Here is a 27,831-nt window from a genome sequence, read left to right as displayed (position 1 = left end):
ACTGTATGCAATTCATAACACAATAAGCACATGATGCTGCATCAGTGATGCCACAAGATACAAGCTCCTACAGTAGATATTAGAGCAAATCAGAGTTTGGTACTTAGATCATAAAAATTTACATTTAAAGTAAATAAATAATTTGAAAATCAAAATCAAAATAAAGCACCTGTTCAATAACTCTTAAAGTAAATAATTGTAGTAAAAGATTCAAGATAACCTAATAATTAAACCTAATAAAAATAATTAAAACCTTAATAAAATTAATTTATATAATTTAAAAATAAAAACACTCAAAATTCTTACTAAAATGTATTAAACCATAAAAATGTATTTAATAATAAAAATGTCAAATCAAAATAAATAAATAATTGTAATAAAAACATTTAAAGTAGCAACCTTACTAAAGTGAATTGAATCATAAATATGCAAAATAAAAATAAACTACTTTAATATAAACAATATTAAAATAAAACGGTTACTAAAATATAAACAACACAAATAAAAACCTTATTAAAAAAGAATTCATAAAAATGGCAATTAAAATAAACATTTTTTTTATAAATAAATCCACATAAAAACACTTACTAAAAGATGTTAATGATAAAAATATCAAATTAAAATGAATAAATAATTGTAATAAAGACAACGAAAATAAGAACCTGAATAATAAATATTCAGGTTAAAAGGCGGAGATTTGATACATACATGTGATTTACACATGAAATTTGCATACTTGTGTTGTTTCTGGTCAAACACAAACAGCCTTAAAATCTCAGTGACTGAGACTGAATTCTGCGAATTCTGTCCTATAATACACCTGAAATAAAAAACTTGTCTAACAACATTAGTCAATGAAACGTGTCTGTATTTGTGCAAGTCTCACCTCATGTTTCTCTTGAAACTCAGACATGTCCATGCGGATGAAACCCTGAGGAAAAGAGTGACAGAATCTTGTCATTTGTCCTTCATGAGCATCATTTTAAGTAAAGGTTTATTTACTGACTGACCTTCTTAATGTCTTTATGCATGTATCGCGCCACCTGCTTGGCCAGCTCAGTTTTACCTGCACAAACAGCCATCAAACATCTACTTGGTTCAATGCAATTAATTTCATCAAACAATAAAATGTCACAGTGGTCACGTGAGAGCGGTTTTGACTCTGTCACAGTCGTCGTGGAGACAGGATGACTACTTCCTGTCGGGAAAAGAGAGATGCGTTTATTTCGCTGGCGTCTTGTGGCACGCATGTCCATCATCTCTCCCTCCCTTTATTCCTCTCTCAGGGTAATGTACTCTATGAGAGTAAATATCGCTCTTATGAATTTTAATAAACGCATATATGGTAAGTGGAGGGACTTGTTGAATATTGATGGCGTGTGATCAGACGTGCCGCTGGCAAGAGGAGAAGCGTCTCTTCATCAATCAAAGTGCACAAAACAAACACTTTCCATAGTAGATTAATCACAGTATTTTAAGTTTTGTATTACAAGTTTTTGAATTTTTTTTTTTTTTTTAATAAATAAAGTTTAAATCTGAACATTGGATAAAGTCAGGTTCAAAATTCTTCTTTGATTTTGTTGACACATTAGATTTAAAGGTTTTTATAGAGGGGATTTTGGATATCTCTTTTTATCACTCCATAAATCAGAAAACACCATAAACAGACTGAAAAAACAAACAAAACATTTTAACCATGTTTTAAGGAATAAAATGTTATAAAAATCAAGCAAATGATGTTATGAACAATCCCCACAGTAAAAACCTTCAGAATATAGATGTGAATAAAACTCTAAGTTTTGGTGTATGCAAGTGCTGCTGAAGTGGAGAAAAAAACTTTTAAAGATATGCATTGAAATTGGATGCAAATAGATAAAGTGTAATAAAATAAACATTCGTTCCATTTGTCTGAAAGAAGACATGTTATGGAAGCAAAAGAGACCACAAAACTGACCAGTGAATGAAAAAACATTGGTTTTCTGTAGTGTCTTGCCTTAAAAGAGACACTGACGTATAAATAATGCGGTAAATAATCATACAGAAGGACTGCAGGACGTAGATCATGCCAGAGGCCTGTCTGACTCCACATGACTAAACGTGTGCATGTTCATCATGTCTGATGACACAGTTCTGGTGAATAAACCCATCTCTGATTATCATATTAGACTGTAAATCAACTTTGCAGAGTTTTACAAAACTCCCGTATTACTTTATTATAAAGCGAAACTGCAACAATGTTTAACATTTAGCAGAGGCTTTTATCCAAAGCGCCCTTCAATATGAAAGAACAATGCTTGATATTGCCGGGAAAAGGAAAAAGTTACCAATTCCGGACGAGCCCAGGAAGAGGAAGACGAGGGGATGTTCTTCATCGTACCAGCCGTTCTCCTTCCTCCTAATGGCTGCGGAGAAAAACAGACAATAATTAACTCTAGACAGACAGACGGACAGTAATGACAGACCGGACGAGAGCAGATCTGGAAAAAAAGACAAAGACTGAGGAAAGACAGAATGACGGAGAGAGAGAGACAGACGGAGAGTGAGACAGGGCCTCTCTGCACCATTAGACACACACTAATTTCATTACGCTGCTGCAACGCTGGAGCAACTAAATCAGGTTAGAATAGATCCAGCAGAGACGGGCACGATAACACACGCTCACCATGGCAACCGGTGAACATGTGTGTGTGTGTGTGTGTGTGTGATCGTCAACCATCATTACAACAGGAATATGTTTGTGTTGAGCTGCGTAAAAGACAATCCTTGAGTTTTTTTCCTGAAATGTATCACACACACGCTTTCCATCTAAATGGGGACTTTGCATAGACTTCTCTTTATATACTGATAGTTAGAAACACTATAATCTAACAATAACCCTGCATTTATACAATTAAAAAAAATAGTAATTAAGTGTTTTTAACTACTGTGAACTAACATTTAAATTAACAATTTGATATAATGCACTTAGTGTGTGCATACATGTTTGTACTTATATTTTAAAAAATACCAGCAGCTGTAAATAAATTGTGTAATTATATCCATATATATTATATCCACTGTTGACCCTTATCTTACACTTTAACCCATCCTTAAACCAATCCATTCCACCAAACTTGTCTTAACCAGTGTTTGCAATACATTTTAATCTTTTAAAAGATGCTTTATCCAAAGAGACTTACACTGCATTATAGGAATTTCTTTATCTTATTTTAAACTGTTTACTTACTGACTAATAACTTGAAAAACTGATGCACAAAAAGAAACGTACAACACTTACACAAAAACATTTCTATCATGACAAATGACACACACACACACACACACACACACACACACACACACACACACACACACACACACACACACACACACAGTGTGTGTCACATCACGCTTCATACACATACTGTCCTTCAGGAGACAGAACATTTCAAAGACATCAGGATGTCTCTCACACACACTCTCTGTCCTTGAGAATGAACGTGTGATAACTCATTTTTAATCCCCGTTTATTATCAGCCAGGCAGATTCAACACACACACACATACACTTCAAGTTCCTTAACGAATCTGATTCCTAAAATCAACATTTGTACCAAACAGCCATCAGACACCACTATATTCACTATATGACACCAGCTCAAGTGTCTCATTGATTAAACGCAGACCGTGCAGGAAGAGGACGACTGTATCTGTGTGTAACAAAAGAACACACGCATACGTGTGTGCAGTGATGTACGTGTGGCGTGATGCTTTCTGTGTCTTGGGACAAAAGGCCGTAATGACATTAGTGAAGGTAATCACCACCAATAACCTTTAGCCCCTGAGAGCAAAAACCAGAATCAATCCACTGCTTCCTTTGTGTGTGTCATTTCACATTCGTCTTCAGCTCAATGATTGTGTTTAAGTGTGAAAAAAGACTAAAAATGTTGGAATTTCAGTACAGTTGTAGTTGTCATTGCTTACAACCGCATAATCTATAAAATCATCAATAGTTTAATCTGACAATGATGAATAAAAGCCAAAATCTACTTTTAACAATAACTATATAAATCATAATATAGATATTTTTGCTGGGAATAAGGTTGTTGTGATGCCATCAGAAGATTTCACATCAGAAGATTAGAATAATTAAGATGTTTTTAAAAGAGTCTCTGCTCAACAAGGCTGCATTTATTTGACAAACATACAGTAAAAATTGTGAAATATTTTTACATTGTAAAACAGCTGTTTTCTATATGAATATATAATAAAATATAATTTATTCCTGTGATCAAAGCTGAATTTTCAGCATCATTACTCCAGTCTTCAGTGTCACATGATCCTTCAGAAATCATTCTAATATGATGATTTGATGATCAAGAAACATTTATGATTATTATCAATGCTGAAAACAGTTCATATTCTTGTGGAAACTGATACATTTTATTTTTCAGGATTCTTTGATGAATAGAAAGTTCAAAAGAACAGCTTTTATTTGAAATAGAATCTTTTGTAACATTATAAATGTCTTTACTGTTAAACTTGTCTTTGTCTTTATGTCAATTTAATGCATCCTTTAGGAATCAAAGTATTATATATATATATATATATCTTTCCACAAACTTTTGAATGATAAAAGAAATAGAAAAAAATGATGAATGCCAAAATAAAACCATAAAAAATGCACTACTTCATTTAATGATGAAAAATTAGTTTAAGTAGAAGCACAAAAAAAATAACTACAACTAATAAATAATAATGATATATAAATAATAATAAAAATGGCAAAAACAATTACTAATTACTAAAACTAACTAAAATTACAGAAATATAAACATAAAAACAAATGAAAAATATTAACAAAAACTCATTTATTTTATCACTGATGCTAAATCAACACTGGTTCAAATGTATTTAATGCATATGCGCATATTTTCAGCATCAGATCTTTAAGATATATGTAAAAGTTTGTTTAGTGGTGTGTGTGTTTAATGTCTCTCTGTGACTCTGCCTGATGTATTCACTATATCAGCTCTCACAGATCAATAACGCTGGTTTTATCACAGTGCTGATGGGATCCAATTGCTTTCGGGACAATTTGCCACAGCAATAACTGTCCATTTATCAAATCAGAGGCAGAGATTCGGCTCACTGAAGCGTCACTACTTCCTCTGCTGTCTCTCTCTCAGAGATCCATGTGCAAAATCACTTATCAAAACCCAATCAGGTCTATATAAGGTCTAAATAAGTTGCACCTGACTATAAGTTGAAACTGAAACTACTGCTTGTGGGAAATAAACAAAAAACGTTGGCATGTTTCAGCATATAACTTATATTATATAACTTATTCATTATATAAATCACTTTGAAATGTAAGTCATTACACATTTCAGATGAGAAAAAAATGTGACTTGTTTTCTGAAAAAAATGGTGTGTATATAATACATAAATATATATGTAAATATATAATTACACACACACACATATATAATATATATATATATATATATATATATATATATATATATATATATATATATATATATATATATATATATATAATTTATGTAATGAAATAATTAAATTTAAAACATTTGTAATTTAACACAAATTAGGCACTGAATTAAATACCTAAACAAGTTCTATCATTCAATGATTGTTCAAAGCTCAAACAGGGGAAAATTTACCAAAAATCTGCCCCGCACACACACACACACACACACACACACACACACACACTTGATCGATAAACAAACGCGCGTGTATGTGTGTGTTCAGTATTTATTAGAGGTGTATGTTATTGTGTTTTAACTCATATCTGTCTCTCTGTCTGTCCTGGGACTCATAGAGAAGACACACACACACATCAGAGAAAAATCAAAGACAAATGAAGTATGAGCAGAAATTACAAACATGAGGACTGGAGAGAGTCAACTGAGCTGCTGGAAACAGAAAGACACAGGAAGTGATGGAGAGACGGAGACGCTGGCAGGAAGGACGAGTAATTGAGTTATGAAGCATCTTTGGCTACACACGAAACTCAGCAGCAGCTGTGTAACACACACACACACACACACACACACACACACACTCACACATGTTTGTTTTTGTGAATTGTGGGGACTTTCCATAGACTTCAATGCATTTTACACTGAACAAACTGTACATTCTATCCCCCTACCCTGCCCCTACCCCTAAACCTAACCCTCACAGGAAACTGTGCAAACTTTTACTTTTTCACAAAAACTCATTCTATATGATTTATAAACCCATTTACATTGTGGGGACCGCTGGCTGGTCCCCACGATGTAGGTGAACTCAGGTTTATATTACATCATGGGGACATTTGGTCCCCACAATGTAATATAAACAAAAGCACGTACACACACACACACACACACACACACACACACACACACACACACACACACACACACACACACACACACACACACACACACACACACACACACACACACACACACACACACACACACACACACACACACACACACACACTGTGTACCTGATGCTACTGTATTGATGGCTCCTTCCTGTCCAATGATGTGCTCCTTCAGTCTGCGCTCCAGAGGAAACTTCCTCCTCTCCTCAGCCTCCCGCTTCCGCTGGGCCTCCGCAAACTACAGACCAATCAATGAGGAACGACAGAAAAGTTTGAAATGATCTTTCAATAACATACTCAACAATCGGACATTAACGTTCCACTTAGGCTCTGTTCATTTCTAGAGTTACAGCAGGTGATGAGGTGGAGCTAAACATATTTTATTTATGCTGGTTCTTGCTGTATTTTAATCCTACTTGATTTTAATGCCGCATGTGACACAATAGATCATGACATCCTTTCACAAAGACTTATACATATTCCCTTAAAGACAGAACTTTTTCTGTTAGTCTGGGGAAATGATTCCCATCTCAAGCTTCAGATCTCCTATGGTGTCCCACAGGGCTCTATCCTGGGTCCTCTTCTCTTTGCCTTATATATGCTTACACTCGGTCATATTATTCAGAAACACAACTTTCAATATCGATGACACTCATGCCTTATAGTCGCATTGACTAGAGCTGGATGATGATATAGTTTCATTTTGTGATGATATAAACAATCAGGCAGCTGAGATTTGCTATATAGTATACATGGCTTTATGTGAGTGTACTGTACGCATGAGGATAAAGACTGGGATACTTATCTATCCAACTTTATTTAGAGAGTGTCTGAGTTTGTCATCACCTGATCTGAGTCTGTCAGGAGGTGTGTGTGTGTGTGTGTGTGTGTGTGTGAGACGCCCTGAAGCCGGTAACAGTGACACAGGATCATGACAGTTTCACCTGCAGCTCATTAAACCCTCCAACAGGATTACTGCAGATTACAGCCTTAATCCAGAGCAAATACACACAAATGAGCAGATTACTGCGGGACACACACAACTAACAGCCCAAACTGTTCTATGAACACAGAAGAAGAAGGGAATTCATAAAGGTCTGGAACAACATGAGGGTGAGTAAATGATGACAGAATTTTCATTTTTTTTGATAAACAATCCTTTTAATCAGGTTAAAATGTGTAAAACTAAGTTGAGATCCAGCGGAAAACAATCCAATTACTCCAAATATTTACAGCATTCACATAATTGATCAATGACTTTTCCAGTCATCCATGATCACGGGATAGTGTTTTTAAAAATCATTTTAGATCAAGATTTACATTTTAAATTTATTTTACTCACTACTTTACAGTACTGCCATTGAGATTATATAATTTTTAAAAATATTTTGAATTAATTTTTATTTTTGAATTTTCTGTTTTCATTTTAAATGTAAAGTTTTAGTCATTTTGTTGTGTGGTTTTGTCATTTTTATTAGTTATAGTTTTTAAAAAAAATGTCTAAATGGTTTTTATTCATTTTATTTCTTTTAATTTGAGCTATTTTAGTACATAGTTAAACTAAAAGAAAATTAGAAATTGTGCAACTAGGTGAAATCATTTTTCTTTTTCAATTTTATTTCAGTTTTAGATTTAGTTTTTTTAGTACATCAAAATAAACTAAATTAAATTTTTACTTCAGTCTTAGTTTGTTTTTTAGTAAATCAAATTAAAGTAATTTATTTATTACATTTTTATTTATTTTTATTTCAGTTTTAGTTATTTTAGTACAGCAAAATAAAATGAAATTATTAATTGTTTTGTTAATTTTTATTTTTATTTAAGTTTGTTTTATTCATTTTATTTCAGGCTTAGTTTTAGTTTTTTAGTACATCAAATTAAACTAAACTTTTTTTAAAAAAAATTATTAATTTTTATTTGTTTTTGTTTTTTGTATCAAAGTAAATTAAATGAATTTATCACTTTTTTCTTCATTTTTATTTCAATTTTAGTTATTTTAATACATCAAAATAACCTAAATGAATTTACCACTTTTTTTTAATTAACTTCAGTTTTACTTTTTAGTACATCAAAGTAAACTAAAAGAAACGATCACATTTTTATACATTAAATTTTTTTATATAATAACCTAATAACCCTGCTTTCCATGATTTTGTGTGTATTTCCTCCAGCTTTGCACACAGGCATGTTTTACCGTGTTCTGCGACTCCTTCAGCAGCGTGACCATCTCTCCCTCTTTGGCGTAGGTCAGCGGTGTGTGTCCCAACTCGTTCTTCTGTAAGGGGTTGGCACCTGCACACGGCGAGAGGTCAGAGGTCAGAGGTTAACAGTAGGCTCTGGGGTCGAGCGGTTGTTCTCGGTCAGGGGTCTGCGAGGAAAGCGTGCCGTGAATGAACCTCGGGCAGGGGGTCTTCAGCGCACCGGCTGCATCCGGACGACAGTGTGTGCGTTTGTGTCGCATCATGTCCTGTGGTGATGATGTCACACTGTGCTTGTGTTTGAACAATTAAAACACTCTGGTGTCACCGGTGATGTTTAGCGCTGCCATTTGCCCTGACCTGCCCTGAACAAACGTGCCGATACAGCAAAAACACAACTGCATCTTAAGCACTCAAAATATGACAGTATGTGTGATTATGAATGCTTTATAATCGGACTTATAGTTATTTTTGCAGGAAATTCAATGAAAAACAAGTGTTAAACAATATTCATGTCTATTTTTGAGAGTCCAGCGCATGAAACACTTCTCAGATGCTTCATCTTATTTGCAACTTGGACACAAATCAAAATATCAAGTGAATCATATGAATGAAGGAATCAGTCTGAATCAGTGTACAAACAGATTCACACGAGTTCAAAACTAAAGACTCAAAGAGTCAAACTAAAATGATAGATTCTGATTGGATGAGACATACTTAATGTTACATTGTGACAGAGGATGAATTCATTCTTAAATTTACATATTTCATAAAGAAAGAACATATAGCATGATTAACACCTGAAAAAATGTAGAAATAAGTCTGTCAATGATAAAAATTAGCATAAAATATTATTATGAAGGAGATTATAAAAAGTGAAGATTTATATATATATCAGTAAAAGCACATGCAATATTTTATTATACTTACGATATAACAATGTAACATAATATATTTTACGATATTATGCACACACTCCTTTTATTTAGTTAAAAATGCAACATTTTTCAGGCCCTTTTATGAATTCTGTATTAATAAGGCAAGTTCTTCCTCTCGTCTACTGTATAAACGCTCCAGTAAAGATCTCACGGCGTAAACCATCACACGCTTTCCTCTAACACAAAGAAATAGACAGAAATAAAAACATCACTCCACATTAAATTAGACACAAACTCACTCAACGGAACAAACATTTCCTTCCCCACTCGTAAAATACAGTTTATCCACAAACACAGAATCAATATCTGTACACGGGCGTCTTTGTGGAGCGTCCCAGTCCCCGGGCATTGTGGGTAATCGCCCAGAGTATTGATAAAACCTTAAACGTGTCCGTCTAACAAATCTCAATCGATAGCGGACAAACAGAAAGAGGAAAACTAATAAAGAAATACAAGACGAGCACGTCTCTCCTCCGCAGCGAGTCTCTCGTAGCGACGTAATAAATAGCATCATTTAGTCGTCTAATATCATACCCCGTTCCCTCCGGGCCCGCTGCTTCAGGGCGACACGCACACACCTACTGCAGCTGGTGGCAGTGCGGGCCGGTTTGACCCCTAGGGGTCAGGGTTCACGGCGCGGGTGATCAGTCACATCCCGCGGCCCTGGGCGTCAGGGGCGACCGCTGGAACCGTCCCCAGGCAGGGTGAGCTCTACTGGGGCAGCGGTCGGAGCGCGGGCCGCCTGCACCTCCAGCGCGGCGGTGATCGATGGAGACGCGCGCTGACCAGCCGCTCATGAGGGAAATAAGGCCGCTCACCTGCCCGCAGGTGTGTGTTCAGAACTTCAGCGGACTTCAGAGAGCAAAACTGATGAAAAATGTCCTCAGAAGTTCAAAGATTCCTCATAGAGAAGAAGAGACCCGCACTGTGATGCAACTAGACACGTTATTTTTATGATGTATAACACAATCACGGCAATCAGAACACATGCTATAATCATAATTAGGGGTTCAATGCTTCGCCTTATTGTAATTTTTACATTTTCCAAGGATCATTTTCCAGTGATCAAGCAAACCAAACCGTAAGTCGTAGAGACGTGAAACTTTGAGGGCTGGTTATTCAGCAATTGTCTGGTATTCTGGCAAAATTTTCGGGTATTTTGGATTTTTTGAAAAACCTACTTTTGCAAACTAGTCCTACGTTTTTGGCCTGATCGGAACCAAACCAGTGCTGCAAGATTCTCAAGAGTCTGATAGTCAATAATTATCAAAAAAGTTGAAATTTTGATTCATGAGAATGAGATAGTTTCACCAAATTTGGTACACTTATGTAAGAGCTCATTCTGTGGTCAAATGAAAAAGGACGAGTCGATTGGCCACTTGGTGGCGCTATAACAGGAAAAAAAACATGAAAATGGCTATAACTACTTCGCCATTAGTCTGATCAACTTGAAAACTGGCATGCAGTGTCTTTGTCCGAGGTGTCATGACTGTCTATGAGGACATTGACGTATCTCAAAAAATATCTCATCGGCCAATGAAATTTGAGCAGCTATCAAAGAAGGTTAATGAAGGCCGATCGAAATGAAACTCGCTGGGCCTGTTTGACTCAGGGCCCTAGAGGCCTGTGAGAAATTCTACAGAAATCGGCCACAGGGGGGCACCTTTGCATTTTTCAAATGCATAAAGGATTGTGTATCGAGCAATTTTTCACCCACGCCCACATGGCAGAACTTCTCATTCTGAGCAACTTTGCCTCTAGGACCACCGCTGTCCATCGAATCGTTCGGTAAATATTGGAAATTATTTCAAAAACCAACTTTGGCAAACTAGTCCTAGGTTTTTGGCTCAACCTCGATAAAACCACTGCGGTACAATTCTCGGGACTCACTGGACTCAAACTTTGGCCTTTAGATAGCTGTGGGTCATTTAAAAAACAGGCATGGCCAAGTCTACCCAAAAGCCTATCGTGAGCACATGTGGCACATGATTCTAAAGAAGCATGCATACTTTTATGGAGATCGGATTATAGGTGGCGCTATAACTGTATAACTAATATGAAATGTATATTTTCACAAAAACATAAAACTGTTTTCAACACTGATAATAACCATAAGTGTTTCTTTTTGTTCAAATAAATGCAGTTTTGGCGAGCAGAAGAGACTATTTTAAAAACATTAAAAAAAACTTTTATGTAAAGCACTTCTATGCATTCAGTGTATGAAATGTGCAATATCTATAAAGTTTATGATTATTATCAGTCAGGAGAGTCAGTTCTGTTTTCATGCTGGTGTTCAGTGCTGTCTATGTAGGCTGTAGGGATGTGCATATTTCAGGGACAGACAGACGGACAGAGACAGACAGACGCTCCTGTAATGCGCTCCCATCTCATTCTCATTGCATTAGCATGGCACTGTCTCACACTGATGATGTCATCGCTTTGATAGATAAACCTCGCCGGGACACACGGCGCTGCTCTGTCTGAGGGGGTGTGGCCTCATTCCCCTAAGACTTATGGGTAATGCGCTGCACGCCATAATCCAATTTCTCGGCATCAAAACGAGCGATTTTGTTCTTTGTTTCGGGTCATTTCTGTCACTTTAATCTAAAAATGCATCTGCTCCAGAAAACATCCAATGATTTATAGAACGTGTGGAAGCTTAAAGTGAGTGTGTAACCGCACATCAGACATCAGACACAGCGTATTTAAGAGTTACAAAGCGTGAGTGTGTGTGAGCCCTGAGGCTATAATAACACACTCATGTAAATCACATCACACACACTTCCTGCCACCTCTCATGTGTGGGTCACATAACACACTCCAGAGGTCAAAGGTTAAGTCTGCCGGCCTCAGGCGAACAGGAAGAAGCATTGCTCTATATTAGACAGAGAGAGTAAAATACAGACTCTCTCATCACAATCCTGTTTTCTGCTCCAGCAGGTGTATTAAAGCGCGCCTGATCACTTTTACTCATTTTCAATATTTAAAGAGCACATCACTATTTTATATCTCAAAATTTTGTTGTAAACAATAATTTGACTATATTTAGCTGTATTTTGCTTCACAGCAGTGACAGAAATGAACTTTTCCGTTATTTACATTGTTTTTTACCTTTAACAAGGTATTCAAATTTTATTCTAACCTTATTAGATGTATGCATCATCTTTTATGTCACATTCTTACATTTAATCAATAAATTTAATTAGAATAATAAGACACTATAGGCCGTTACCGATCAAATGAAAACAAAATCAATATTTGCACTGCTGAAGTGGCACAGAAGCTGCATCTAACAGCATTTACACTACAATTACTACTGCATACAAGTAGGTGGCAGCCAGTCACTTTCTTAATGAGCGAGTCATTGTATTATTCACTCAACAGATTCATTCAAACGACTGATTCTTTCATGAATGAATCAAGCCAATGTCTTTAGGAATGGATCATTGAATCAAAAGAAATGGAACTACAAAATACACTGTCTAAAATATAACTCACAATATTAACTTTGTGTTTATTGAACTGTTGTATAAAATCAATATCACATTTGCAATCGTGCTGATATTGGAGAAAAATAGCACTTTTGCTTGTGTGATATTGCTTAACCATATAATATAGAAATATAACAATATAACAATTCTCTAAATTATGTTATGAGATTAATGTTCCAAATATAACATTTTGAATATAGAAATATGAAATGTTGGGGAAAATGAAATGTTACTATTATATGAAACTAAAACAGCCAGTAGGTGGCGGCAAGTCGTAATAAGTGAGTCATTGAATTATTCATTCAACCCATTCGTTCAAACCGGCTAATTCATTCATGAAAGAAGCAAGTGTCCAGTGACTTTATGAATAAGTCATTGAATCACTGACTCACCCAATTTGTTAAGAAAATGGTGAATCATTCAAGAACGAACTTTGTTTGGAACTATTTTCTTTGGCAAAATAAAGTCAAAATTGTCTAAAAACTGACAATGAAATAGTTCATATAATCAAATTATTGGACAATTGAATAATAATAAAATTATTATTTAACTGTTGTATAAAATGAATACCACATTTTGCAATCGTGCTGATATTCAGGAAAATAGCACTCCTGCTTGTGTGATATTGTATGTTATAAACACAAAATACAAGAACTCATACAAGGGCACTTCATATCTTGAATTTTGGGGGCATTTTTTAAATTTTGGTGGCATTTCTCGTGCGATGCTATTTTATGTCACAGCCAGACTAGTTTGTTGTTAAGTTTAATGGAGGGCTATTGCCCAAGTTAGCCTGGCTATATTAAGATTTCCTCCATCATAGGCATCTCTTCAAAATGAGTTTATTTTCTCACCTGCATCCAGCAGCATCCGGACGGTCCGCAGGTCATCGGCCAGAGCGGCGTAATGCAGAGCAGAACAGCCACGGAAAGAAGCGCGACTGCTCAGACGATTACTGAATTCATCCTCTCTGCTCACCAACACTGACAGACAGACAAACAGAAAGTTGTGATGAAAAGCTGCTAAAAAAAAGGGTCATTTTTATTTGATTATTTGAAATGAAAGAAAGTTGGTTGTGATGTTGTGATGGACAAACTCTGAAATACTCCAGTGCTGCTTTACTAAATATCAGAGCGCACATCTGATTCAATTACAGGAACTAACCAATGAATAATAACTGATTTCAGACCTTTCACATGCTCATCACATCATGTGAAGAATCTATGAGAATAATACAGACAATTATAAAACTAGATCAAGAGACAGAGACATTTAATTGTGTAATTCAAGTTACTAAATAATATAATAATTTATTTAATTTTCATTGCTTTTAAACAATACATACATTTGAAATAATGACATTAATTCACTTTTTATACGTGTTAAAGAGCTCAAATATGTAAATATACTCATTAAAGATGACAATAATAATTGATTTCAGACGTTTCAACAGCTCGTAAGATCCCATCACTATGACAATAACACAATATACTAGTGTTGTCACGATACTAGAATTTCTAACTTTGATACGATACCTTGAAAAATATCGATACCATTTTCGATACCACGGAGAAAAAAATTGCCACAATATTAAGGGGTTATTTTTTTATTTAAAGCTAAATATAACAAGTCTAGAACATATATTTTACATTAACAAAACTGTCCTGAGGTAGTGCACTTGTTCAAAAGCCTCTCAGATTGCATTACATTCAAAAACCAATAAATTGCAAGTAAAAAAAAAAAAAGTGCAATCTTTTGTATTTCCAAGTAAAATCAAATCACAATGTCAACAAAAGATACTTAAACTTCAAGCAAAAACAAAATCAGTGCAATCTTATGCATCAAGTATCAAATTAGTAAACAAAATAATTAAATGGAATCTGTTGCTGCAGTTTTATGCAGATTTTCTCTACAGAGGTGAGTGAGATTGACACCCATTACTGTAATGCAATGAAAAATACTTACAAAACATTTGTTAATCAAAGTTAAAAGTTGATTTAAACTAACATTCACTAATACATGTACTAATTAAAATCCAAAGTTCTATTTGTTAATATTTTTACTATTAAAAATAGTAAAAATTTACTAGCCATCTTTCCATTCACTTCACTTTTGCTAACCAGAGCAAATGAGGCGAGTGCGAGTGCGCGTGCGCATGTGGTGGTCGTCAACGCGACTTTGGAGAGAAGTGAAAGTGAAAGCGCGGCTAGTATCGATACTTCGGGAAATTAGTATTGGTACCGTTCAGATATTTCAGTATCGATATTTATCGAAATATCAGTATTTTTGACAACACTACAATATACACATAACAGTAACACAATATAGCTGCAAGCAGAAAATAAGGGGCCAAGAACAACAGAAGCAAACAAGGAAGCTAGCAGCAACAATGTCATAATGGACTATGACAGTAACTGAGACAAAGACACTGAATATCAATTTTGAAGTCAGACCAACAGTACTGTAGTTAGAGCCAATTTCATGTTTTGTTCAATTATGGAGAAGTGGTCAAACCACTTTTTTTGTGTGTCCTAAAATTGCGCCATACATAATCGTGTCAAATTTGGTGAAAATATCTCATTTCGTTTCTGAGTTATAGACATTTATATGCGTGAACACTTAAAATAAATGACCCACAGCTGACTTTGATTGCATTTTTTGCCACTTACTATCAACATTTTAGTCATTAACTTATAGTCAATTACCTATTTTCTTCGGTTTTCCTACAGTTTCAAAGATATTATCGAAAAGTCGTTTAAAGGTGCCCTAGAATCAGAATTTGAATTTACCTCGGCATAGTTGAATAACAAGAGTTCAGTACATGGAAAAGACATACAGTAAGTCTCAAACTCCATTGTTTCCTCCTTCTTATGTAAATCTCATTTGTTTAAAAGACTTCCGGAAAACACTCGGATCTCAACATAACACCGTCTGTTACGTAACAGTCGGGATCATTAATATGTATGACCTCAATATTTGCATAATGCCAACCCATTCGACGCATTAGACAAGGAAAGGCAGTATTAACGTCTGGATCTGTGCACAGACAAGGTAAGCAAGCAAGAACAACAGCGAAAAATGGCAGATGGAGCGATAATAACTGACATGATCCATGATATCATGATATTTTTAGTGATATTTGTAAATTGTCTTTCTAAATGTTTCGTTAGCATGTTGCTAATACTTTTAAATGTGGTTAAAGTTACCATCGTTTCTTACTGTATTCACGGAGACGAGAGTCGTTGCTTTTTTCATTTTTAAACACGTGCAGTCTGTATAATTCATAAACACAACTTCATTCTTTATAAATCTCCCCAACAGTGTGTAATGTTAGCTTTAGCCACGGAGCACAGCCTCAAACTCACACAGAATCAAACGTAACCATCTAAATAAATACTTTACTCACATAATTCGAAGCATGCATACAGCATGCATGACGAACATCTTGTAAAGATCCATTAGAGGGTTATATCAGCTGTGTGAACTTTGTAAATGCGCTGTATAGTCGAGAGCTCGGGGGGCAGAGGAAACGCATCTCTTAAAGGGGCCGTGCTGACAAAAATCAGTGCATAGTTAATGATGCCCCAAAATAGGCAGTTAAAAAAATTAATAAAAAAAATCTATGGGGTATTTTGAGCTGAAACTTCACAGACACATTCAGGGGACACCTTAGACTTATATTACATCTTGTAAAAAAACAATCTAGGGCACCTTTAAATGACAAACCATAAGCCAAAACCTAGCATGTTTGATATCGTTGGACTCGACAAGGATTCGTGAAAATAAGTCAACCAAATCCAAAGTTATAAGCACGTAAATATTTTTTAAATATTTGAATTCCATATTTTTATCGCCATGGTGTGAAGACGATCTGGTTTAATTTTTGAAAAAACGGCTTATGAGGAGTTTGAAAAAGTATGTTTTTCAAAAAATTTAAAATGACGGAAAATGACATAAGAGATGCAATCGAATATTCCTGAACCAAGGAATCAGAGGAAAAAAGAATTTTGTTTCTAGTCTTTATGGTTCATTATTAGCATAAGTTATAAGCATAAACATGAGTGAAAATTTGGACAGGTGGTGGCGCTAGAGGGATTGAGTTAGAGACTCCAAATTTGCTATGGTGACAGTTCAGACGGGCCTCTTGAATTATTGTGCCAAATTTTAGCGGAAGAAATGGAAGAAGAAGAATAACAAGAACGCTACACACCATCGGTGTTTGGCCCCTAATAAAAAAAACTGATTGAGAGACAGATAATTTATTTGCATAATTTCCATTACTAACTAATATAATAATTTATTTAAATGTAAAATATATGTTGCTGATTTTTCAATTCCAATTTTATGCCAAACAGTCATTTTATTTAATAACATTTTATTTCAAAATGTGTCATCAGATTGAAAAAAAATCAGATAAAAAAAAAAAAAAATCAGATTGAGTGTCTTTTAAAGGTCAAATATACAAATATACTCATGAAAAAAATTAAATAATTGAATAAATATATATTTATAAATATATACACTGATGACATCATCCTGTACTCAAGGGCCCAACTTCCTGTTTTAACAGGAAACAGGAGAGAAAGCAAACTGATTTCATGGGTTCTTTAATGCTACTCGTTTACTCCATCTGGTCTATTTATATGTTATTTTTATTTGGCAATACAAATATAGAGTTTTCTGCAAAACAAAACACTGAAAGCGAGTCCCAGACAGCCAGAGAAAGAGAGCGAGACGGTTCAAATGAAGGAGCGTGGCTGATGATGTTCAACGGCGTTCTTAAAATAAGACAAACCGTTTGAATTAAGAACAAACGCATGTAAAACCGCTTGCATAAAGCGTGCGATTATTCTCCGCGCAGACACACACAAATAAATCATAAAGCTGCAACAGTGTTTTTCTTCTGTCCATGTACAGAAACATATTTTCTCTCTGGGCTGCTGTCAGGCGGGTCGTCATGGGTAACTAATGTCTAAGAGCCAGATAATCACAACAAAACCCAATAAACCGTCAGACGACCAGAGCCCAGCGATCCATCACACACACACACACAGTCTCGTGGAATATTCTCATATTCCACACACACACACTCATTCATCATGGTGCTTCAGGGAAAGATGCTCCTTCAAGACCAAAAAACTGCCAACAAAACAAATGTGAGTAATATACATACAGCAGCCAGATATGACACGCGTGTGTGTGTGTGTGTGAGATGAAAAACACTTACAAATAACACGCTGCTAAATAAATCGTGTGCCGATATGCAAACAGCACAAAATGAGTGCGTTAAAATTGATCTCTGTAATAACACACACTCCTGCTGTTTACATGTGTGCATGGATGTTTTTTATGAATAACAATGAAGATTATGATGATGACATATCAATGTTGGCCGTCTCACCCTCTAATGAGTGAACGCCCTTCTCTCGAGCCGTCTCATACACGCTGTTGAAGTCGTCGCCCAGGTTTGGATCAGCACCCGCCTCCAGCAGGACCTTCACCACACTGACACACACACACACAATCATTAATAACAGCATCATCTCAATCTGTGCAGCACAATATATGAATACAGTGAACACACAGATCACATTGCGCGATTTAATTGGTTTTTGTCAAGTATAAGATTGATTTTAAACTGTTTATCTAAATATGTTCTTGAGTTCATACAGTAATGTGAATCTTTAGAGATCAGGTCAAACTGCTTTTAGCCATTAAGATTCACTGAGAATCTTGAACCTTTTACATATTTAAATATAAAGTATTACCAAAATATCTTTATGAAAACATAAACGTGTTTGGAAATTGTCTAAATTTTGTCTAAAGATATTTTGGTAACATTTTATGATAAAGTACCAAACATTAATTTACAATGGGCATTACATTTGTTACTACATTTATTCATCTTTGTTAATGTTAGTTAATAAAAACACAACTGTTCAGTGCTCATGTTAGGGTCATTATTATCATTCTAATATGATAAGATCAAGGTCACTTTTATTTATATAGCACCTTAAAACAACATTTCTGCTGACCAAGGTGCTTCACAATAACATAATAAAAAGAGAACAATCGTATAAGAAATAGTAAATATGGAAATCAACAGCATAAACCATAAAACAAAATAAAATCAGGACTAAGATTTTAACGCACTGAGACAAACAGATCTAAAATTATAAATAGGTCTGAGAAAAAAAGATATGTTTTCAGATATGATTTAAATACAGATAGGGAGGAGGAAAACCTAATCGACTGAGGTATCGAATTCACAGCTTATGGGCAAATACGGAAAAGGCTCTATCACCTTTAGATTTCAAGCGAGACAATGGAACGGTTAGTAGTTTATCAGAGGATGATCTGAGAGTTCTTTGAGTAGAGTATGGACAACAACAACACCCAGGTTCTTTACATAAGTGCGGATATTTGCTTGCAGAGGACCTAAACCGGGAGTCAGAATATTGGTTAAGAAAATTTTCACCCATCCAACTTTTGATGTCATTTACGCAGGCTAACAAATCAGATAAGGACTTACAACTGGGTATCATCCGCAAAAATGTGATACGGAACCTTATGAAATTCAAAGATGTAACGTAGGGGAGCATATATAAGGAAAATAAAATCGGGCCTAAAATGGAGCCCTGTGGCACCCCACCCTTAACAGAAGCAGGCAGTGAATGAAACTGACTCATCTCCACAGAGAAACTCCTCTCAGTAAAATAGGACTCAAACCACTCTAAGGCTGAATCACACCAACCTCAGTTTTTAACCGGTTTAAAAGAATGCAGTGATTCACTGTATCAAACGCTGCACTTAAATCCAATTATACCAAAACTGCACAGTTTCCAGAATCTACAAATAATAACATTTAATAACATTCACATGACAAACAGACAGGGAGACTATCATTAATATGTATAAAAACAGCACATCTGCACATTTTTTGGATTGATATTCAATATTTAGAAAATTATTGCAGCATATTATTTGAATAATGACTTCAATATTTAGAATATTATTTCCTCACATTATTTGAATAATGACTGTTAAATATTTAGAATTTTATTTCCACACATTATTTGAATAATGACTGTTAAATATTTAGAATTTTATTTCCACACATTATTTGAATAATGATTGTTAAATATTTAGAATATTATTTCCACACATTATTTGAATAATGACTGTTCAATATTTAGAATATTATTTCTGCACATTATTTGAATAATGATTGTTGAATATTTAGAATATTATTGCATCACATTATTTGAATAATGATTGTTAAATATTTAGAATATTATTGCATCACATTATTTGAATAATGATTGTTAAATATTTAGAATATTATTGCATCACATTATTTGAATAATGATTGTTGAATATTTAGAATATTATTGCATCACATTATTTGAATGATTGTTAAATATTTAGAATATTATTTCTGCTCATAATTTGAATAATGATTGTTGAATATTTAGAAAATTATTGCGTCACATTTGAATAAAGATTGTTGAATATTTAGAATATTATTTCTGCACATTATTTGAATAAAGATTGTTAAATATTTAGAATTTTATTTCCACACATTATTTGAATAATGATTGTTAAATATTTAGAATTTTATTTCCACACATTATTTGAATAATGATTGTTAAATATTTAGAATATTATTTCTGCACATTATTTGAATAATGACTGTTAAATATTTAGAATTTTATTTCCACACATTATTTGAATAATGATTGTTAAATATTTAGAATTTTATTTCCACACATTATTTGAATAATGATTGTTAAATATTTAGAATATTATTTCCACACATTATTTGAATAATGACTGTTCAATATTTAGAATATTATTTCTGCACATTATTTGAATAATGATTGTTGAATATTTAGAATATTATTGCATCACATTATTTGAATAATGATTGTTAAATATTTAGAATATTATTGCATCACATTATTTGAATAATGATTGTTAAATATTTAGAATATTATTGCATCACATTATTTGAATAATGATTGTTGAATATTTAGAATATTATTGCATCACATTATTTGAATGATTGTTAAATATTTAGAATATTATTTCTGCTCATAATTTGAATAATGATTGTTGAATATTTAGAAAATTATTGCGTCACATTTGAATAAAGATTGTTGAATATTTAGAATATTATTTCTGCACATTATTTGAATAAAGATTGTTGAATATTTAGAATATTATTTCTGCACATTATTTGAATAAAGATTGTTGAATATTTAGAATATTATTTCTGCACATTATTTGAATAAAGATTGTTGAATATTTAGAATATTATTTCTGCACATTATTTGAATAAAGATTGTTGAATATTTAGAATATTATTTCTGCACATTATTTGAATAAAGATTGTTGAATATTTAGAATATTATTTCTGCACATTATTTGAATAAAGATTGTTGAATATTTAGAATATTATTTCTGCACATTATTTGAATAATGATTGTTGAATATTTAGAATTTTATTTTCGCACATTATTTGAATAATGATTGTTAAATATTTAGAATTTTATTTCCTCACATTATTTGAATAATGATTGTTAAATATTTAGAATATTATTTCCACACATTATTTGAATGACTGTTAAATATTTAGAATATTATTTCCACACATTATTTGAATAATGATTGTTGAATATTTAGAATATTATTGCATCACATTATTTGAATAATGATTGTTAAATATTTAGAATATTATTTCTGCTCATTACTTGAATAATGATTGTTGAATATTTAGAATATTATTGCATCACATTCTTTGAATGATTGTTAAATATTTAGAATATTATTTCTGCTCATTATTTGAATAATGATTGTTGAATATTTAGAAAATTATTGCATCACATTTGAATAAAGATTGTTGAATATTTAGAATTTTATTTTCGCACATTATTTGAATAATGATTGTTGAATATTTAGAATTTTATTTTCGCACATTATTTGAATAATGACTGTTAAATATTTAGAATTTTATTTCCGCACATTATTTGAATAATGATTTCTGCATATTTAAAAAATTATTGCGCCACATTATTTGAATAACGAAAGTGTTTCACAATGAACATGAAAACTAAACAATAAACATTCACAGGACACAGACAGAAACACTTGGTAGTGTATATGAACAGTGAGTCAGTATCTTGACAGACAGACAGGGCGGGTCAAGCGTGTGTTGGGAGGGTCCACTGTTGTCGTGGAGACGCTGCTGGCCCGGAGCCATTCGGGTTCCAGAACACTTGAGTTATCGGAACACACACTCCCGAAAAGAGTCAGTGCTGCATCAAAGCAAACAAGTGTGCTGCAGAGACCATGACACACACACACACACACACACACACACACACACACACACACACACACACACACACACACACACACACACACACACACACACACACACACACACACACACACACCCATGATGCTTAAATCTGGACATGAAGGTACTGAAACTAAGAGATTGGCACCATTTCTGCGGTTCTGAGCAGCAGTACATTCAGTCTCTCAGTGGATGTTCTCGGTTGCAGCAGTACGTCTGGACGATGTTCTCAGGGTCAGAATGTTTATGTATGAGATGTTGTGAGTTTTAAGGGAAAACGGAACATATGTGGGAGACCAAAGAGTAGTGACCCTGAGCAAAGCACAAACCCAAACACAAGTGTGTGTGTCGAGTCCCCAAAAGAGTTCAACCGCACAGAAACTGCTGATTCCTTTACTGAGGAGTGTGTTATTATTCTGCATGATGATCTGTATAAAACTCTTTCATAAACTAAAGTAAAAATTCAACAATTTAATTTATCAACCTAAAGCAGGAAATGTCGCACACACACACACACACACACACACACACACACACACACACACAGAATTAAATCAAACACAACCTAATTCATTTACATACAGATGAACACAATTACGACTGTTCTGACCCTAAAACCCAGTAAGATATTAGAAATTGCTGTAAAATTGTTGTGAAATTGTTGCTCATATATTTATATGCTAGTAAAACATTCAAGAAAACACATAGAGAGTAAACGCTTTAAAATATCAGGACAGATCAGAGTTATTACGTTTAAAACAACAGACATTATTCTACACAGATCAAAACACGACGAGATCACAGTGAACATACGGACACACACCTGCCCCTGTGAACCTGTGTTTACAAAACACACCTCAGGCAGGACTCTTCCTTCCGCTCACACACACACACACACACACACACACACACACACACACACACACACACACACACACACACACACGTCCAGCTGTCCAGTGCATATCTGTATCTGACAGGTGGTATACGAGCAAAGGTCAAAGTGCATCTGTGTTCAAGTGTTAGTGAAGATACTTTACAAACTACACACTGCTCAAGATTTAAACTGGTTAAACTAACCAATCTGCTCATTTGAACCATTAGTTACACTAGTTATACAGAAACGCAACAAAACTAGCTGGCCATTATCTTTATATATTTAACTATAAGATGAGATCACTTTTGTTTTGCAAATTCAATTAGTATTTATCTGGCACAAAACAATGAGGATCTTAATTAGAGACAGAATTAAACCAAACTAGAAAACACTAATTTAAAGAACTGAATTGAAAAATAACTACAGTGAATTTAACTATAAGATAATTTCATTACCCTTTTTGCAATTCAATTAGTATTTTTTGGGACAAAACATTGAGGCTCTTAATTAGAGACAGAACTAAACTTAAACATGATTTTACATTAATGATTTTCTGTATCGTGATCGGCACTATACAAATACATTTGACTTGACTTGTTTAAGATTTTCAGATTCAAATACTATTCTTTAATACATCAGTATGAATTCTGTTAAAACACTTATACGGATTTGCTTTACCTGACTGACAAGGTTCCCCTTGCACTTGAAAATTATGAATTTACTGTCAAAAACTTTTGATACAGTTAATCATTACATTTTATTAGAAAAGTTGTATAAATATTGTTTTCATGACAATACATATAAATGGTTGAAAAAGTTAATTTTTAATAGAAGTGTTGCTATTCTGGCAAAGCAAGATTACTCTGTGGGGTTCCTCAGGGGTCCGTTCTGGGACCCTTACTATTTCTTATTTATACAAAACATTTAAACTTAAACACAGGATTTTACACTTAATAAAACTATGAAACAGTCTAATTTAGAGAATTGAATTCAACAATAACTAGATTGAATTGGGCATAATCTTTTTATATCATGTAATTTCTGCAATTCCAATCAGTATTTATCTGATACAAAACAAGGATCACAAATTAATGTATACTAAACACAACTAATAGAATAGGAAAGCAATAGAGAACTGAACTTTGTGATGAACAAACAACAAAAACAAAACAGAAGATTCAAAATGCTGTGCAGAGACTCAAATTAATGACCAGTTTTTAACAGGTTAATTTTCATTTTGTTTGTATTGATGGAGCTACAAAAAAAAAAAAAAAAAAAAAAAAAAAAACTATATTATCCGATATAATTCCCAATTCAATTCAGTTCCAGTTCTAATTTCATTAATTGTGTTTAGTGTAAATTTATTTGTTAAATTCTGTCACAATGTGACACAAAGCAGTATTTTTGCCTCAAAACTAGATGGGAAAACGTAGCTAGCGACTGGAGAAACTGGCGTTATGTGCTTCAGTTAGTAACGTCACAACTTTCAGTTCTCTACAAGAGAACATTTATCTTCATTGAGTGTTAAAATCTCTTTGCATTATCACAATATGTTGCAATGAAATGAAATGCGGTTACGTCCTAAAGTTCATCCGCTGCCCTCATTAACAAAACATGCCCTGTTCCCACCCACTCCAGAATAATCCCAGCACATTCCCACCACGGCTCGCCCTTCTCAGGCCCTAAATGAGGGATAATCCCCCTCTCCAGAAGCCCCTTTCACCTCGCTCTCTCACTTCTCCTTTCTTTATCCTGGAGTGAGGCGTTGTGCCGTTGGATCGGAACGGTCAACAAGGGTTCCTCTTCATTGCTGGTCATTGTCCACGTGAATGGACAGATCTGGGTGGTGGCCGTCGCTGGGTTAAGAGTGCAAACAGTCTCACACACATCAAAGCTCAGCAAACATCTCAGTCTAAAGCATATCCTTCTTGCTTTTAAAAGAGCAACAGTCTCAGACTTTGATCACGGTGGAGCTGGTTTGCTATCGGAGCGTCTATCCCGACGCAAAATACTCAACAACTTGACAAAAACCAGACCGCTGTTGTCTCCAGGATTCACGTGCGGTTCACAAATTGCATGAACATTAAAATCTAAAAAGTAACTATATCATCACCCAGCTCTAATCTACTAAATGTGACTAGAAGGAATGAAGTTATCATAAACATTAACATGAGGATTTTCTGTAATGTGACAAGCGCTTTACAAATACATTTGACTTGACTTGATTTTAGGATTCTTTTTCATTTAGATTCAAATTCTATTCTTTACAAATATCAGTAAGGATTCTGTAAAAACAACTCTACTTATGGCTTTGCTTCACCTGATTGACAAGTTTGACCCTTGCACTTGAAAGTCATGAATTTACTTGTAGTATTTTTAGAGAGATTAAGTATCATTTTATTGGAAATTTGTATAAATATGGTTATGATATTACATATAAATGGTTGAAAAATTACATTTTTAATAAAATTTTGTTTTGCTTTAAGGGTTGCTCTTCTAGTAAAGCAAGATTACTCTGTGGGGTTCCTCAGGGGTCTGTTCTAGGACCCTTATAGTTCTTATTTATGTAAAAGATTTGTCAAAAGTTTCAAATATTCTTACTCCAATAATGTTTGCAGATGACACAATCTTAGTTTTCAGATTACAGATTAAGAATGCAAATGATGGTCGAATCGCTTATGCAAATTGGTTTAAATTTATTTTAAATTTAAAAATATAAATATAAGAAAATCTAATTTTATTAAATTATACCCTAGGAATTTATTAAAAATGACAATTCAGTCTGTTGAGGTGCCTCAAGTGTCAACTACAAAATTCCTGGGAATATCTGTTGCTCCAAGATGACATCACTGTACATTTTTTAAGTCAAGTTATCTTTTTTTTATTTTATACAAAACATATATTTTACAAACAAATTTGGACTACAATAGCCAAATGTCTAACCAAGTTGTGTTCAAATTTGAAGATGAAGCCGCAAAAAGTGAGCCTTTTTAAAGATTTTAAAGTACCAAGTATGCGTTTTAAGTAAGCAGTTTTCACAGGATAAATAAATTGAGGAAATCACCGCACTTTTTAAATTTTAAGTTTACTGTAGCGCAAATGTCCTGAACTAAACATTTTATATTTTATACAAAATATATATTCTACAAAATAATTTGAACTGTAAAATAGCCACATCTAACCAAGTTGTGTTCCAAATTTGAGTTGATATTACAAAAATTTAGCCCGTTAAAAGGTTTTAAATGTAATTTCCATGAGACAGATTTACAGGATACATTTTGAGAGTTTAAGCTTTTAAATGACATAATTACAGTCCTAGAAGACATCATTGCACATTTCGGATGTTTCCTTAATCTGAAATGGTGATATGAAGCAATAGTATAGTTTTATGTGATTTAAGTGCTGTGACTGATGTTTTTCACTATAAAAGTATAGAAATATTCCATGTAGTGTCTTGCAAGTCAAAGAACGATAACAGAAAATGCAGTTTAAAGTAGATTTAAATCAATTATAAAGCATGCTGCAATGCAGGACACTGATGATCTGAATCTGGTCTGGATATGAACTGATACTGGTGTATATTTGACACCACTGAAGAGGAGTTTAAACAGGTTTGTGTGAATCTCACAGTCTGATCTCCTGAACACTTTAACAGCCCGACACACTGAGAGCGGTTGATTATATCAGCTCATTCTCTTCACAGTCCTGTGACCGTACAGAACCATTACTAGGACCTGCGGCGGCTCACACAAAGAAACCACACCTCAACTATATTGTTAGACATGACTATGAGCGTAAAGTCAAAAAACAGCCACATACAGAGAAAGAGACAGTCTATAAGTTGCGCTTGTTTAACCCTCTGGTGCTCTTCGGTCATTTTATACTGAAAAATTTCACATTTTGTTTTTTTTAAATGGTACTAAATTTGTTAAAGGTTTTGGCACTAGCTATGTGAACACAAAAAGGTTAAATTGTCCTGAAAAAAATAGTCATACTTGTATTGTTTGTGGTCAAAAATGAGTGCATTGGAAACTAATGGGAAGCGAATGTCATCTAGTGGCAGCATTTGGTACTGCGCCCAAACAAAATCTGACTGAAAGCTCAATTTTTGAGATATCAACCTCAAATTTGGAACACAACTTGTTTAGATTTATGGCTTTAGAGTAAAACAAGTTTTAGAAAATATATATTTCATATAACATTCAAAAATAGTATTTTGTGCATCTTTCATAATAATAAACTTCTATATATAAAAAAAAAAAAAATTAACTTTAACTTTTTTCACTTTCAGCAATAATCTGCCAAGTGTCTTCTTTAAAAAGAGACCAAACTTCAGTCTGTGCTCCAAAGATTTAAGATTTACCACAGCTTAAGTTAAATAAATGGATCATAATTATTCCATAATATAATTTAGTACCATAAAATCCTCTAAAAGTACAAAATATTAAATAATAAAACATTATCGAACTAAAATATAGTACATTTTTTTCATTAAAAAAAAAAAAAAAAAAATTGGACATTTTTGACCTCAATGCAAGCAGCTTCAAAAAATGAAAATGTAATAAAGCTATAGAAGGTTACTGTA

General features: G+C 33.8%; 1 protein-coding gene across 3 annotated transcripts in view; it reads right to left on the bottom strand.

Moving 5' to 3' along the window:
- Positions 1 to 27,831, bottom strand: part of LOC137004659 (mitochondrial disaggregase-like) — a 46,109-nt gene that overhangs the window by 11,604 nt on the left and 6,674 nt on the right. For all 3 annotated transcript variants that reach the window (XR_010892165.1, XM_067365199.1, XM_067365198.1), the window contains exons 4-10: positions 18,410 to 18,513; positions 13,863 to 13,991; positions 8,576 to 8,673; positions 6,505 to 6,619; positions 2,325 to 2,402; positions 1,011 to 1,066; positions 887 to 931 (exon numbers count right to left, since the gene is read on the bottom strand). Coding sequence is in view for 2 of the 3 variants with exons in the window: in XM_067365199.1 (XP_067221300.1) it covers positions 887 to 931; positions 1,011 to 1,066; positions 2,325 to 2,402; positions 6,505 to 6,619; positions 8,576 to 8,673; positions 13,863 to 13,991; positions 18,410 to 18,513 (625 nt within the window). In the remaining variant the exon portion in view is untranslated. The remainder of the gene's footprint in view (positions 1 to 886; positions 932 to 1,010; positions 1,067 to 2,324; positions 2,403 to 6,504; positions 6,620 to 8,575; positions 8,674 to 13,862; positions 13,992 to 18,409; positions 18,514 to 27,831) is intronic.

The sequence above is a fragment of the Chanodichthys erythropterus genome, chromosome 17, assembly GCF_024489055.1.
Source record: "Chanodichthys erythropterus isolate Z2021 chromosome 17, ASM2448905v1, whole genome shotgun sequence".
Taxonomy (NCBI): Eukaryota; Metazoa; Chordata; class Actinopteri; order Cypriniformes; family Xenocyprididae; genus Chanodichthys; species Chanodichthys erythropterus.
Note: the sequence above shows the minus strand (reverse complement) of the source record. Positions and strands in the feature narration are given on the sequence as shown.